Source organism: Gambusia affinis, linkage group LG01, assembly GCF_019740435.1.
Source record: "Gambusia affinis linkage group LG01, SWU_Gaff_1.0, whole genome shotgun sequence".
NCBI lineage: Eukaryota > Metazoa > Chordata > Actinopteri > Cyprinodontiformes > Poeciliidae > Gambusia > Gambusia affinis.
This window is the reverse complement of record NC_057868.1, coordinates 31,134,590-31,151,936: the sequence shown is the minus strand read 5'-3', so window position 1 is coordinate 31,151,936 and position 17,347 is coordinate 31,134,590. Positions and strand designations below refer to the sequence as shown.

Below are 17,347 nucleotides of genomic sequence, written 5' to 3'. Positions count from 1 at the left end.
TAAACACAAATCTAGAGCATAATTATCTGAATCAATTGCTTTTTTTTTTTTTTGTTCACCTTCATCTAAAGATACAACACAAATTTGAACACACACCAATATATATCCAGGTCAACCCTCTTGTCAATAAGTTGTTGCACATGTTCAGAATCCTTGAAAAATCAGCTGAGATCGGAGTGCTCTCCAATCTTTAGGAAACTAGAGAAAAGTGTGACACCTTGCTTTATTAGCTGATCTGTGTAATGCTCTCTTTACATCTGCTCGATCTGAGCAGCTTTGGAACAGGAAATTTCTATTATCAGACAAGCAGACAGATCTGATACGCTTTGAGGCTCTTTTGCCTAATATCACTGGTGCGTGGAGCTGATGAAAGGATAAGCTGAGAGGGAGTTGCGGTATCGCTAATCTATCACTTGATCTAATTATCCAACCAAAGTGGCACAGGGTAATATGGTGGCAGTAAAACTGGGAGAGAGGGAAAAAAAAAAGCATGACATGTCATTGCTATAGTGTGAAACATCTGTTTCATGTTGTTTCACTCTGAGGCTTTCTGAATCACACTAATATCACATGAACATAACACACTGGGTATGTTCATGTAAGTACATACCCAGTTACAGTAAGGACCCAGTTACGCAGTGAAATTGTGGACTTGCAACCCTTTCTTAACCTCGAATGAAACACAAACTCCCACCTTTGTGATTGATTTTGATTTTATAATCAAATTACTAGATTATGCATGCAGTTTTTAGATTGAAAAGTTTTCTTTTCCACCCCATCAGCTAAAAGAGAAATTGAAATTAATATTTTACAAGAGCAGTTGTCTTGATAATGACATTGCAATTCAGACAGACGACTTGCTGCCTGATATCTGATTCAGGGGGGTTGAAGGCAACGCAGATAGCAGTGCTCGCTGTGTGCTCGCTGAAACCATAATAGTGTGTAAAAGGACAAATTGGTTATTATGACTGAAGGTAATCATGTACTTTCATGCTGACAGCTTTCGCCTTTAAACCAGATGGAACAGAACAAACTGAAATACAATTTATAAATAGAAACATGTTAGGAAACATCATTTTAAGGGTTTTTAAGAATATAGAGAAGTGTAAATCAAGACAATTTCAACAGTTCCCATGAAACATCCATACTGTGTATTGATTAGATTCCTGAATATTAAATGTTTTAGTTATTTATTACTGTTTTTACCACATTTTTATCCGCGTGTTCTGCTATTGTTCGGTGCACCAAGTTTTGCTGTCCCCGTTCAGCGACAATAAAGACATTTATTCACTTTCATACAAATGGAATGTGGAGATAAAAAGTGAACTCAACCAGGAAAAATACGAACAGAAAAGCTGGTTTGCGCAAATGTGAAACCTTTAACACTGTTTTGATTCATTCTTAAGGATTAATTTTCCTGTCATCAATCTCACTGAACATTTAAGTTCAAAATTAAATTCAGCAGTCATAGTCGAATTTTACAGACGTGCTTTTTTACATCCTTTTCCTAAAGCTACAGTTTGCAGGCATGCTAAAAAGTACCAGCAATTATATCATTGTGCAAAGGTATCAGTCAGCAGATCTGGCACAGAAACAGTACAGCATTTTTTTTATTTTTTTTTATTGAAGTCAAAGTTGGAAATGAATTAATTCTGATGCACATAAAAGGGTAATCAATATAGCTGATTCCTGCCTATGTTTCACTGCATCAAAATCCCTGAAAATATTATGGCATGGCATAGCTGCATAGAGGCAAAATAGTGTGCATACACACCACACACTCTGTGCCTGGTCCCAGCAGAAGATGATGCCGATAGGATCATCAGTAGGACTGAGTGAAGTGAAAGGCACACTGCAAAAACGTTCTCCCATCTGACTTTCGGTTGAAGAAACTCATTCTAAGCCGAAAGAAAAAACCATGCGCTCCTTGATCAGAAGCATGCATTTCCTCAGATCCAGCCTCAGAGTACCGAACTGAGCCAGTAATTAACTGTTGGGGAATATGGTGACGAAACAGAAGCTGGGAACCTCAAAGACAGCGTTCCCAGGAGCTCAGACTCATTACTGAAGTGGGCCTTTAGTTCTATAGGCCTATTAAATAATCGTCAAGTTGTGATTTCCCATCTGGTGGCATCAAAATTTTACAATACAAAACAGCAGTAAATAAAAAGCCCAATAAAGATGGATTTTCTACAGCTGGTGGAATGTCATGTTCAGCAGAAGCCATTTTCTTTATTCCGTTTTCTTTTTGGCCCAGCAGTATTTCATCCCCACAATAACTGCTCATTTATTTACCAAACACTGTCTGCTGCCACATACAATAAATGTTTATTGTGCTGTTAAGCCTGTCTCAAAATGACTTCGGTTATAGTCATCCCTCACAAAGGGGAATTGCTGCGGTGAGATAGTTACAATTAATGCCACAATGCGGGGTTCATGAACCTACACATGGGAAGACGTTTCCACTTCCACAGCGAGTCGTTTTCCACCGTGTTCAGCTCTGCGACACGCTCTTATGAGCTGCCTTTCTGCCTCAAGCAGTCAGCAAATAACAGGGCAGCTTCTTCAGCAGCAGAGGCAGCGTCTCGGCGATTCTAAATCGATAGGCTCTGATCCTGCAGTGCTATTATTTAAAAGGCCTGGAGATAATCACAGGTTCTGTTCTGAAATGGACATTCACTGTAATGAAGAACATAATGTGTATGAGTTATTTATGCGGCTCATTCTAATGATCACCAACCAATTGGGAGGTGAAACCTAAATATGTGCCGAAAGTCTAGTGAGCCTAAAATGTTTTGGGAGAGTTCAAGAGATGACACTTTAAATGACCTTGAGGGTTCATAGATTTAGTCAAAACAAACTGTTATGCATGCCAGCTGTAGTCTGAGTTTACGACCACGTTAGTCATTCCTGCACCGTTTATCATTTGGGAAAGGTTTCCAATAGATGAGCAAAACTGAAAATCTTATTTTGTTCATTTAGAAAACCAGGCTATGAATGGAATGACTTGGTGTTCAAGTAAAGCGTCAAACTTTTTGGTCCTCCTGCTTCTTTTATTGTAATGTTACACATTGCTTCATGGAAAGAAAGTCTTAAATCTCCAAGTTGATTTTGACTGATATCAGACATATGAACATAAATATAACTTACTGTAGTTTAACCCTTTTAAAGGCCTTGGGCCGCAACACAGAGAGGAGTATAAATACGTGCTGCCAAGCCTACAATCTATATCTATATCCATAAATCCAATCAGATTTTTTAGGACTGATGACACAGAATGAGAGACGAGGAGAGTTGGAGAAAGTGACAGAACTGAGACCTGCCAGGGGTTTTTTTCGACTGAGAGGAAGAAGGAGAAAAATCTAAAGTAAAGGAGGAGAAAAGGAAATCAAAAGAGAAGCGTGATGTCAGGAAAAGGGAGAAGCACAGCAAGCATCTTGGGTATTTAAAAGCCTTCATTCAGCCTTGAGCTGGACTTGATGGGTGCAGAGAGGCAGGGAGGTCTTAACTCTACACAGGATTGAACTAGAAGGCAGCTGCGGGCGATGAATACAGCAGCTACTTCACAGGCAGCACACCAATCAGTTCAAACTTTTTTTTTTCTCTTGGATTTAATGATGCCTTGGACAGGAAGGTTGTTTCCTACTTAATTGATGAGTTCATCTGTACTTCTGTAAGATTAGGAGTTATATTCCATAAAAACCTTGTTCTCTTCATGTAAACCCTACACTACAAAGCTATCCTGTCTAACATTGCTTTTTGACACCTACTCTTCCTGACCACTCCACCTTTACAGTCTCAGTCTGACATAAAGTCTGACGTTTATCTCTCAATGCCACAGAGCATTCAGCAGACACTGGAGAACACGGTGATCATGGAGCCAAGAGGAAAACAACAACAACAACAAAAAAAAACAGCCAAACATTTTTTAGAACAAAAGCTGCAGGAGTGAAAAATGTTGCAGATCATCATCAGACAGAAGGACATAGTAAAACAATATTAATAGGTGAAAGAAAATACAAGCTTTGGACTGGAGTCAGGTCAGTTTAGGACAACACTCTCTCTTGGGCTCTCATTATAATATTTTAGTGTTGATTTTCTGACTTTTGTTGAGACTAAGTGTTGCACAGACTGGCATTCTCAGGAAGCCATTTTAACTGTATTAGCTTATTGGCCGGTGAGACATTTTTTAAGCTAACGGGAGCTAAAATATAATAATTAAAACTCACATTCAGGTAATGTCCACTTTTATTCAGTTTATTCCATATTTACTCTTTTAATGTTCAGTTATTTTTTTTCGTTTATTTCTCCCTCTTCCACTGCGGCCTGAAGGCTCAGGATTACTGTCGGCTCCTGACTGGATGCGCTATGAGAAACGCACACAAAAACTACAGAGAAAAGACATTAAACACATTGAGGAAAAATGTGTTTAAAATGTTCCTCAATGTTTTATACACATTTGTACAATGTGTATAAATTTGTCGGGGACGCTATGACAGAGATCAGGTAATTTAGTGCATTTGGTCAAGTTCAGAAATGGTAATTTAGCAGAAGCATTACAGTGCATGTTTCATTTACCTGTGCTGATCATTACATCAGCTCAAACATGTTGCTGTCCAGGGTGCTAGACCCCAAGGAAAACATGTAAATGATAAAGATAGATTGTGCTTCACCAAATAGTCATAAATCCCTTTCTCTCTGTGCTCCAACTCTGTGAAAAGTTATAGAAGAAACTTAAATACTAAGCATATTAAAATTAAATATTCAACACTGAACAAATGTATTTAAAAGATGTTTTTGTCTATATTTATTAGTTTGAGATCATGCTAGTGCAATTCTGATACCAATGAGTCAATAGATATGGCCAGTGTTACATTTCACTGTAGATTACTAAGAGTTAGCTGATCACTGCAAATAGTTTCCTCACTGATTGCAAAGAATTTCAAGAAGTCTTACAATTTTTTTGTTGTTGTTAAAATAGATAAATAAAAATCCCCAAGTATTCCCAAATTCCTGCATAGAGACAAGCCTATAATGAATACATAGTACAGCATAATACATGTAATAGTTGAAAGGAGATTGTTTTTCTTTCAACTGAATAAAGAAAAAAAAATCTCCCAGCAGTCTCTTAACGCTGCTTGTATATCGCCATCACTTGACAATAGTCACCAAAGCTGGAGGAAATTTGACTTATTTATCAAGATTATGTCTCCTGAGACAATTGTCAACGTGTTCCTATCACAAGCTGGAGCTCACTTCTGTTCTTCCTGGAACATCTGAATCTGTTTTTCATTATTATTATTTGAAGATCTGTCATGCTGTCTCTGGATGATCACTGGAGTTTATCTTTCTGAAAGTTTTACTTACTTTCTTGTTGAAGTTACTAACAGTTTAGGAGGATTTCTTTTCTCTACAGCAAACCCCAACAAGAAAGGTTTCAATAATAGTGATCAGTTGATCATTTGCTCTTTAAAGTGAAACAATAAATCATTGCTCCAATCTTAAATATTGGTTGTAACCTTTGCTGGTTGGCTGTTGCAGTGAGGTGCTGACTTGTGGAACTGTTAGCAAATTTGCACACAGAATCATCATAACAGACACTGATTCAGATACATTTCGGCACAGGAGGTAAGTCATCACGTCTAAGCCTTTAGAGCGCTTTTTAAGTCCCTTACACATGCAGATCAAATGTGTCTTATGCATGTAATTGTTGAAAGCAAGAGAAGAGCTTGAGCAACAGAAAAAGAAAACCAGCAGGGTGAGACACAAGGAGTGCAAACACGTACGGAGATGGAAGGAGAAGAATACAACAGCAGTCCTGATTCAAGAATATCCCAGGAGTATTTTTTTACTATTACAGTAAGGCAGTCGTTCTGCTTGCTTTGAATCTGACTGCTCGTCTCCAGAGATTGCTCCAACTCCAGCTCTGAGTACGTCTCTGTGAGTAGCATGGCTCGAACGTCAAGATTTATATATTAATTTCCAATATCTTCCCAAGCTCTGAACTCGGAGGCTAAAGTAAATCAGGGAGCTATTAAAACATAAGAGTTCAGAAAACATAAGCATACAACGCCTTGCAAAACTATTTATACCCCCGTTGACTTCTGCACATTTTCTCATGCTTCAATATCAGCTAGCTTAAATGGTGTATAATTGTGAAGTGGGAGTAAAATCAATCAAACCATCAAGTTTATCTGTACAGCACATTTCAGCAACAAGGCAGTTCAAAGGGCTTTATATCATGAAAACATCAAAATATTGTAAAGATTGTGAAATCAGTCATACACATCACAAATGACAGTTTTCAACTTTTTTTTTACAACTATAAATCTGAAATGTTGGCACTATCACTTTTTCCCCAAACCAATACCATGTTTTACTGCAATCGGGGAATGTCTACAACATTTGGCAAAAATTTATGCCCATTTATCTTTGCAAATAAGTTCAGCACTTTGAAATGACTTGATGCTGAAATGTGCTATACAAATAAAATTTGATTGATTGATTGATTGATTTATATCTGTGTTTTGACTGGATCATTTCTGCTTTGATCTAAACCATTCCATTGTAGCTCTGACTGTGTATTCAAGCTGGAAGGTGAACTTCTGCCCCAGTCTCAAGTCTTTTGCTGATTTTAACACAATTCTTCCCAGGATTACCCTGTGTTTAGCTCTATCTGTCTTCCAAACCATTTCGATCAAGGATATGCTGTGTTCAGAATGATGTGCGGTTTTAGTTTTCACACTTTTATTATAAATAATAAAAAAAAAAACATGAATGATTTACTTTCCCCTTCACAATTAGCCATTAGCGTGTGATGTTCTGTCACACACAAGCCCCATAATATCCTAAAATTTTGCAGCATCAATGTAAAAAATCTGAAAGAAGTTAAGTTTTGAACGTTACTGTAAATGACTGGGCAACAACAACACAGGTCAGACTCCCCCTTTTACAAACAACACAAAGTTGTAATGAATAATTCAGTCCTCCAAATTCTTTGGATAATTAAAGTTTTTTCCTCAACATGTTCTATTATGCAACACACATACATCTAAACCAAGCGAGGCAATGAGCATGCTGCCGGGCATGGCACCGCATATCAGAAGTGGCAAAGTAATTAATATTTCACCCACTTGTCTCACATTAACACCACACAAACAGTCAGAAAACACACTCGCAAGAATCAGTCACTCATCAGGAGTCACACACAGCCGCAGAGCTTCAGTGGGAAATGATTACACAATATCTTTCCTCATTTCGCTTCAAACACAATGTGAAATATGTTGTTTTCTAGTTACTACATGGTCAACATTACATTCCACATCAATGCAACATCCTGAGTTCAAATCTGGTGCATGACCTTTGTCGCGTTGTGGTGAGAGAGCTTCCACTACCGAAGGAAATCATCCCTCAAAAATAATTCATAACAAAACAGTGGTGATGGAGGCCTCAGCGTTTGCTTTCAATCCGTTTCGTGCAGCTATTAATTTTTTTAACTTTCCTTCAGCCATGGACAGTATGTTTGTGTTTTCCAAAGCATGCATTCATCAAGCTGCCCACTCATATTCATTGTTACACTTCAAACTGGCCTGAAATGTTTGACACAATAAACAGCTGAACAAAGAGCTTCACAGTGTTACGGATGCTTGACACAGAAAATACAGAAAGAATGGAAAGACTGGCACAAATGACATTTTCTGGCCAGAGAAACCTGAAACGAAACGTTGGTGTTGGTTGATGTACAAATCCCTGAAAGAAATCCACCTGGAAAACAGGATGGAACTGTTTGTTTGTGAATTAGATGAATGATCAGCCTGTACTGAATTTGTTTCTGAGAAAACTTCACAGCTGATCCTGATACACGGCTTGTTGTACATTTGTTTCAATGTGTAGAACTACAGAAATACTCCCTCATCTTATCAGCAGTGTTATCTTTACTCAGCTGCTGATATTAGAGCCAATGCATATGCAATCACTAAGTTACCACAACACAGAGAGACTGTGTTGACTGGTGCACCTTTCTGCCTTTCTGCATCTTGTCACCTTCTCTGTATGCTGCCCACAAACAGCTGCTGAGTAGGAGAGAGCTCCTAGAGAGCATCTGAAACATTAAATTATAAGATGTTCAAGGCAAATCGCTAAGCTATGGAAGAATGAGAGCAACTTTTTCTGCAAGTTAAGTCTCCACATTATTAACTGAAACCGCACTAAAATATTTTATAAAAAGAATGATCAAGTCATATTAAAAAAAAAAAAAAAAAGATTTAATATGCTAACATTAACCATGCACTTCCCAAACTTCAATGTCAGCTGGAGCAAAATGTGACTTTCTACTGTATACATTGACTCAGGAACACTTTTACAAATAAATGATATAACCACATTTTAGACACCTTAATAGCCATAAATAGCAACATGTTGCAGCAAAATACAATGATCAACATACAACATAGAAATGCCTGAAGCAGCAGCACATCACGTGTTACACCAGTACAATAATTGGCCAATATATTTTTTAATTGCAATACACACGCTAGGTTACAAGAAAAGCATTTCAGTTAACATGTCCAACAATTTAAAGTTTTTCATTGGACAGAAATAAACTATGTTGGTTATGTCTGACTGTCAGACATGTTTTCACAAACATTTCTGATAATTTATGCAGCTGGCTCCACTACAAGCTGACTCCGCCATGAACTGAATAACCAACTTAAAACAGAAAAATGTAAATATAACTGATGACATGAAAAGAAACGAGCTAATGTGCAAGGACAGAAAACTGCAGCAACAAAGAATTCAAACCAGACCAAAGCCAGAAAAAAAAAAAGTTTATACCAGCAGAAATATGACCATAATGGAGTCCTTTTGCAAAGCTCCCTCTCATCAGAATTGAACCCAAGAATTCAGATTCATTTTTGTGAACCGCTGTACCCTTAATGCCTTCCTTTTTTTAGGACCAGACTATGCTGACTGACAGAATACCTCAAACTCCCAGTCGACTGTATGGAAAGCAAAGGATTATGATGTTCTCCAGCCACGAAATCATAGCTTTTAGCATGGTATGATGAAGTTCCATTACTCTTTTGATAAGAAAAACTAGCTTCTTTTCCATGTACCACAACTCTTAGATTCAAATAATACTGCCGTTTTTGAGAATCAATCCAGCAAGGACAAAGAAACAGATTTTCATGGAGGAACACAGCCTTCAGCCATTATCAGTTAGCAATCAGCTGATTGTAATTGTGCCAGGATAATCCTGCTGTACAGTAAACAAAGCTTCTCAGCTGCTTACAGTCATCATAATCCATTTACCCTAATAGCCTTTAGCTGTTTTTAAAAATGACTCACTAGGCAACAATCAAGCCAAGACGAGAGGAGTGGATAAATAAGTGAATTAATCAGTGACGTTTTTGCAATTTAACAGTCTAAAAACAACTTCCAGATGTTTCTCATCAGACACTGAACAGATTTTTTTAGTTTTTTTTTTTATAGAGCTTCTTTTTTTAAACCGTGAAGAATGATTTATTTTTGTGCTGCACATGAGCCAAAAGTGGGCTATGGATTAAGCGCACATTTCTTTTTAATGATGAAGCACAAAGCACTAGGAGGCAGCTCTGAAACTCTCACAAGTCTTTTGAAGCTCCCACTAGTTAGTCCCAGAGATTTGACAGACTGCTCCCTTTTTCTCCTTGCTTGCCGAGAAGGTTTCTGAAGGTCTGAGCTCAGTGCAGGCTAATGGCTCAGCAACACTGAAGGCTCATTTAAGATGAGATCATATTTCATTAAGGCTGAACCTGATTATCTCCTCCTATAGTGCACTCGGTCACAAAAAGATGCGCGTATACATCAGGAGAACAAAACAGAGGCTCCCAGACCTGCATTCATGAAACGCTGATGACTGGAGAACAGCTGAAAAGCCTCCAACATTAGGACACGGCAAAGTTTGCAGCTGTCAAGCTGTCACTCCCGATACATCTGACGAAGAAAGGCTAACTACAGCAGGGCATTGATTTTAGCTGGGACAACTTCTAGACAATGACAGAAGGAAGACAGAAAGCCGCTGGTGTTTGGATGTGATATATACACGCTGCTCTTATTAAGAGACACACTCCACATTAAGAACTGTAACGCCAAATAATATCTTACTGTACCCAAAGGACGCAGACTTCCACTTGCGGCAGGGGATGACCCTCTTGCAACCTTCAGATCCTAGCCTCCCGGGATTTCCTGTGGCTTCAACCGGCAGTGATGCATGCCTCCTAAAAAAAGAATAAATAAAAAGACAAACAGTGTCACAGCACAACACAAACCTGCAAACGTGTGACGACAAATGTGAGGAGAAAAATTATCAGTGTGAAACTGCCACTTGGCAATGAAGCATTAATTATTTGAAGGACTAATTCTCTTTGTGGTTTTCACTTTTCCCAATATTTTGTTTTGGAATAATGAATTTTCATAGGAGTAATCAAACATTTGAGATATAAACTGCAAACTGGAAATGACACATTTCAGTTTTATAGATACAATATGTCAACAAAAGGAAAAAAAAAAAAGTAATTTGCTAAAAAATATCTTTTTTGTTTTGGCACAAATAATACTATTAAAGCATATTACCTGAATTCATTTTTAACATATTAAAAGGTAAACTGGAAATGACACATTTCAGTTTTATAGATACAATATGTCAACAAAAGGAAAAAAAAAAAGTAATTTGCTAAAAAATATCTTTTTTGTTTTGGCACAAATAATACTATTAAAGCATATTACCTGAATTCAATTTTAACATATTAAAAGGTAAGCTACAGGAACAGAGAAATTGCCTCAGGTCGCACTATGATCAACTACAATTGACAAACTGTACCTGCTACTTCCTGTGGCTCGTCTATAAGAGCAATGAGCTCTTATTCAGTTTTCTTTTATTTTATTTATGTTCTACTGATCATATTTCTGTTATTTTTGTAAAAAGTCACTACAACTATTGAGCTGGTTGTTTTTGACGTTTACACAGCATTTCTTAGAAAGCTGTGAGCAATTAAAAATGGGATGAAGGATTTTTTTTCTTTTTTTTTTGTTATTGACAACAGCTGCTGGGATTGGTTTAACACCATCTCCACCCAATTAAGTAAAATACACCTGCACTGCACTGCCAAAGTTTTTCTCTTTAAATTACAGTAAAATTTAGCTGTAGAGACATTGAGGAACCTAACTGTATTAATTTAAGCTGGTAGATCACTCACATGGCTTAGTGTTGAAAATATTATTGTTCTTGAACTGAACTTTTCTCCACATTTCTCAACTCCCCCTTTATGTAAAACACAATCTCTCAGAAAAACACAGTCCGCTCAGACTGAGAGAAACTGAATTGTGAGCAATAATATCATCTAGTCCCAAAAACATTAGAATAGAAGCAAGGCATTCACTTTTTCTGACACACAGACATATATATATATATATATATATATATATATATATATATATATATATATTAAAGATATTAAAACTATGTACATACATTAATGTTAATGTATATACATTTTAGAATGTAAACACTGAACATTATCAAATAGATAATGTACATTTGTTGATCAACTATGAATCATATGCATCATTATGTGAAATATTTCTCTTCATCTGTATTTTAAGTGTTACATTTTCTAAACAAGTCTTCATCAGAAGAAGGCAGTGCATAACATTACCAGAGGCTAATAGAAATTATAACTTTGTCCAATATGGAGGATCACAAAAAGGAAAAGCCAATAGGACTTAAGTTAAATTGTAGAGCATGTGACCTCACTTTTAAGCTTTGTTTGAATTCTACACAAGAGTGTTGTATATAGAGATCTCCTAAGAGGCATGTCTCTTTCATCTATTGTTTACTAATGCTTTAACAAAACAAAGCCTTTTGGTTGTTTCAAATGGATGAAGCACAGTTCTTAAGCTCCAAGCCCAACACTAAGAACAAAGTTGTAACCCAGTTATTTTGGTATCAGATCGAGAAATCCAACTTTATTCAACATTATTTCAAAACCACAACAATTTTCCATCTTATTCCTCCCTTAAATGAAATTGCAGAGAAAATACCAGGGCGGTAGACAATTTCTCTTGTTGTATGGGGCATAGGTCAACAAGTGGTGCCCCTCCACCACTTGTTGCTGTGCATCGTCGGTCTGCTGGGTGTAAGACTGTTCTACCTTCATATACTTGGATTTTACCTCAAGGTTATCATGTCATGAGAATCCCATACCAGCCTTTGCTACTTAGAACATAAAGTCTTTGTGTCAGATATATTCTGTGCTTTTCTTTTTTTCCGAGCATTAAATAAATGTTATTGTTTAAAACAAGTTGCAGACACAAATCCAGCTCTGAAGTCCAGAGAGATAGCAGAGGCTGATTGTGTCATGCCTACTGCCATTTGCTGCTATTTCTGCATAATGAAATATTAATTTGAAATATGCAAATTCAGGATTCAGAGCTATGGACCCTAACTAATAAGGAATTCACTCAGTTTCTCACCTTTAGCTACTCCAGCGGTGACACCAAGTCAAATGCTGTGAACGTTTTTGCAAACCTAAAAGTGGCAAAGCTGCTTTAGAAAGATTCTCTTGCAGACAAAGCCTATGTCTGCTGTACTATTCTCACATACACAGGTTATTATAAATGGAGTTCATGTATAATGGAGTGGATTTAAATAGCACTCCTCTCGCCTTGTTGGTCTAACAAGTCCTAACGGCTTCCACCCACTTTGGCTTTTGTCCATCATAAAAATCATCAAACACTAGTTGGCATTTGGAGGAGTAGCGACTACAGTTGCTTCCTTTACATTCTACATACGAGTTGGGGGGATGGATATTAATACGTCAAAAACTCCTCTTTTATGTTTTAAGAAACTTACATTTAAATCTCTGCATTTTTTTCTGGTAACAATGTGCCACGAAGTTTAATTAAAATTTTTACTTTAGTGTTCAATGTCTGCTTTAGAATATCCTCACCACCAACGACAAAACCCCCCCAAAAACTTTAACTTTTCTGAAAAATTCACAAACTGCACAATTCTTGTTAAGTAGTATAAGATAAGCAGTATTTCAAAAGACCAGAAGAAATCTTAAGTTTTTTGAACAATAATATTTGTTGTTAATTTGTTGCTAAGAGATGAGCGCGTTTTTCTGGTAACCAAGTGCCACGAAGTAAACATCTGATTTTTACTTTTGCTAAATTTACCATCTGTAAATTTCCTGTGTCTAAGCAGTTAAGCAGTGTTTCAAAAGAGATTATGTTTTATAAATAATAATATTACTTGTTATTAAATTGGCGTTAAGAGATGAGCGTTTATTTTTGGTAACGAACTGCCACAAAGAATTAATAGAATTTTTACTTTTGTGTTGAATATCTGTTTTATAATATATTTATCATCAATAACAAAAAAAATATATATATATATGAAAAAAAACTTTAACCTTTACATCAGTCAAGTACTTAATGAACTCCAACATTTATAACCTTGGCTAAATTTTCATTCACTGGACTTGCATATAAAATTAATCTCTTGGTCTTTCATCATTCACTTAAAAATGTTCAGAGCATTGTGATGCCTCGTTTATCTAACTGTAGAAAGTCTCCTTTGAGGGAGCAAGGTCGGTGACATGTTCCAATAAGAGAGATCATATAACCCCTGTTCTAAATTCTTTATAGTGGCTTCCTGTTGAGCTCAGAATTCATTTTGAAATATTAGTCTTCACACGAAGCAGCAAATAGTCAGGAAACAAGGATATCTGTTAACTACACATATACAGTTTCTTGTTCTCTAATAAGGAAAATCAAAATCTCTAAAATCCAAACCTAATTTCCATTTCAGAGTAATAAAATCATTTTAAGCTGGATTAAAATGAACTGTACTGAATTAGGGCAATCTATTTAGTCACACATTTGGAAAACAATGCCCAAAATTTAGGTTGCTTGTCAAAAGGGACTTCTACCCTTGTCAAGGACAGAGACAAAGGACATAGTTGGAGCCCTAGACACCAAAGTTGAGTATTTGTTGGCAGCAGAGGACGGGTTTCAGTGATCCCTGACGACTACTCCTGCTTTGGGTGTGAGACAACTCTACAGCAGGTGTTGAAACACAGCACTGTCACTTCCTGTCCCTGAAGATAAATATCAGCTCAGCTATTCTGTCACTACATCAAAGGACTTTTTAAGGTTAGATATCTTTGGGAACTAAGCGCTGTTTGGTCCACACCATGTGCTGTTTTAGAAACGCTTCCTCAGCTGCAGAAAACCGCTGCTCCAAGGGTTTTCCTGCAATAACTTACCTTGAAAAGAAACTGCAAGTGTGCATCCTCTGTGCTTCCCTTTTATAAATGCGTTACATTAATTCCTTTGGCATAACATTCCACTTCATTAATTATCTCACATTCCATTGACAACAATGCCATGAATAGAGCAAATGATGCAATTGATCGGACACGCTGTGCTTTGCTGCTGTGGTTTTGAAATGCACTAAAAGAGAGAGGTTGAGACTTCCAACACATCAGCCCGGCAGAGCTTTATTCTCTTCACTGTCATCTATATAATAATGGGTGAGCTGTATAATCCTTGCCTCTCTGTTTTCTCCAAGTCTCAGCGGAGGAGTAAAGGAAAATAAAAGCCAGAGTCCAAGGTTTTTCTACAATGCATGCAGTCAATCACTATGCTAGAGTCTCTCAGAAGATCCCCCGGTCTTATTTGGAGTCAATTCTAATAAATATGAAATTTCAATTAGCGATCATTTCTTTCATACTCTGTCAAATACAACTCCCATCCATCCCAAAGCTCAGCAGCTACACTTTTATGAATGAGTGAAAAGGGCACGAGGAGGAGCGGCAGTGTGGGAACATTCACTGAGGAACAATCCAATGAAAGCAGGTCACTGTGAAGCTGTTGATCCCCAGCCTGAATATCTCAGCCAACTTTTAATCATGTCTGAATAAAGCCATCCATTCTGATTTCACAACAGCAGACCAATTAAACACAACCATGTCGGTAATCCTCTCTCATTAAGCACGGAGTGTGGTGGAAAGTATAGCTAGCACTGCCGACGTCTCCCCCCACACAAACCTCTTCCAAACCAGTGCAAAGCAATCCTGCAGGATTGTGCCTTATTTATTTATAGCGCCAGTGCCAAGTTCAGAGGCTTCTGCATTATTAATGATAATGAAACCTACCAAGCCAAGTTGCACAGAATTTTTTTTAAAAAACTGCCAGTCTCACTGGTGTCATGCTGTAGCATATTAACAAGGTGTGAGATGTAAGCAACTGTAAAGGTTCTGTGTGTTGTCAGCAGATTGTTGTTGTGACAGTTCAGTTTATCCTGCTGTCGGTTCGGGTGACAAACAAGGAACAGCAAAAAGATGGAGAAAATCACAACGACAGGTAACTGTGATGCTACCCAAACAGATGCTACAGCAGACTTGCACGCTATTCTTATCAAAAGAGATTTTAGGACATTTTACATACTAATTATAAAAGCATATACTGTACTGTAAAATTATGATTTTGTAATCAAAACAAAGCTCTTTCAAAGTAGTTTTTATGTTTCACTGGAACATTTCCAGTGAGACATCCTGGTAGCACTATTGCCTTTGAGCAAGAAAGTGTAGGTTTAAATCTGGGCTGATGGAGTCGGCATGTTTTCCCTGTGCATGTGTGGGTTCTCTACGGGTACTCAGACAATCCAAAAACATATGTTTGCTGGGTTAGAGGAGAAATCAACATGTCTGACAATTTTTGTCTGACTGTATTAACTCATGTTTGCTACCAAAGCAGTTTTGCAAACACTGTATATATCTATGTATATATGTATACCCATAATGTGAATATTTGAGTGACTTTGTGACTGTGAAGCAACAAGGATTGCCTTCAGTTTTGTTGTATAAAATTGTTTGGTTTTTTCGGGACTTTGAGTGGGTTAAGTGTTTGTTTGTTGTTGTCTTTTTGTTGTTGTTGATTGTTCTTCTCGGACAAACAAAGAAATTGTCCTTCTCCAAAGACAAACTTTGTCACAGGCAAAAGCTTCATTTATAACCAGCAAAACACAGAAAAGGTTTGGTTACAGAAAGACACCAAAAAGTTTAAGCTACATGGTCAAACTTTATGACAAGCCAATAGCATAAACTTTATATGCGGAATGTAAACATCTAGTTTAAATCCCCCATTAGCAAGCTGTACCTCAACCTGACACTTTTGGAAGCATTAAACAACCCTGTACAACTATTTTGAGGTTGGGACTTCAGAAGAACCATTTCATAAGCTTCACTTTTCTCCGTACAAAATCTGTTTAGATGTGTGATTGGGATAATTGTGCAGTTAAGGTAATTTATTCCTCTCATGAAAAGGAATAGAAAACCAAAACAAGTGACTGACAAACTGTTGACAAAAGCCATGATTTTTCAGTTTCAGAAAAGAGATAATACTTTGTCAATTTTTGCCTCAGCTTACATTTTTGGATCCAAATTTTACAAACTAAATATGACTTTTTTAAATAATTTGTAGCTCCTATATATTAATGTATATGTACATAACATAATCAAACACTTGCAACAACAATAGGCATCCACTCAGCTGTAACACACCAGTGAACACTTGCTGATGCCTCAACACGTCACAGCTGTGAATAGCAGAACTGTTAAGAAAATGTAAACATGTTGATGTAAGTAAAAAAAAATAATTAAAAAAAATTAAAAAAATTGTTTCATCTTTCTGCTTTTCCAAAGTAAACACCAGAGTACACTGGTGGAACACAACTCATTCCTGGATTTTTGTAAGAGGTTGTTCATAAAAACATGTGCCTGCTTTTCACAGGATGATGATAATGAATGAGGCTTTGATGTGAAGCCACTTTGCTGTTCTATTTCGCATCCATAAAAAAGCTCTCAGTGGCCGTACTCGACCAGGTCTACTTTTGAAACTAAAGAACCATGATGTTTAATGAAGCCCTGGCTGCACAGGCACACCTATTTTCTTGTCCGTTCTATTTATCAAACTGTCTTCAGAAACATCACCTCTTGTTTCGCATTAAGCCGCATCTACACCTGATGGGTCTGCCGTAAAAGCAAAAAGGTTACACTTATCCATCATTCTTTTTACAGAATGAGAATGTCGTCTGGGTTGTGAGCTTAGTATCAATTAAGGAAATGTAACAAAAGCACAATAGCTAAGAATGCAGAGGCCGTTTGGTTTCCAACCACATCAAATCGAAGTTCTGTTTCCCCTAACGGTCTGTCTGTGTTTTGGTTTCAATTCCCACAACAACTCGCAAAAAAACACATAGATGTATCTGTTTGAAAATAGTTAAAGCAATACTCTCTACATT

The 17,347-nt window shown here is 37.1% G+C and overlaps 1 protein-coding gene across 4 annotated transcripts in view; it reads right to left on the bottom strand.

Annotated features, from left to right (window-relative positions):
• The window catches only part of LOC122832872 (IQ motif and SEC7 domain-containing protein 1-like), a 116,896-nt gene that overhangs the window by 71,329 nt on the left and 28,220 nt on the right, over positions 1–17,347 (bottom strand). For all 4 annotated transcript variants that reach the window (XM_044120070.1, XM_044120124.1, XM_044120132.1 and 1 more), the window contains one exon: positions 10,152–10,259. In XM_044120070.1, the coding sequence (XP_043976005.1) occupies positions 10,152–10,259 (108 nt within the window). The remainder of the gene's footprint in view (positions 1–10,151; positions 10,260–17,347) is intronic.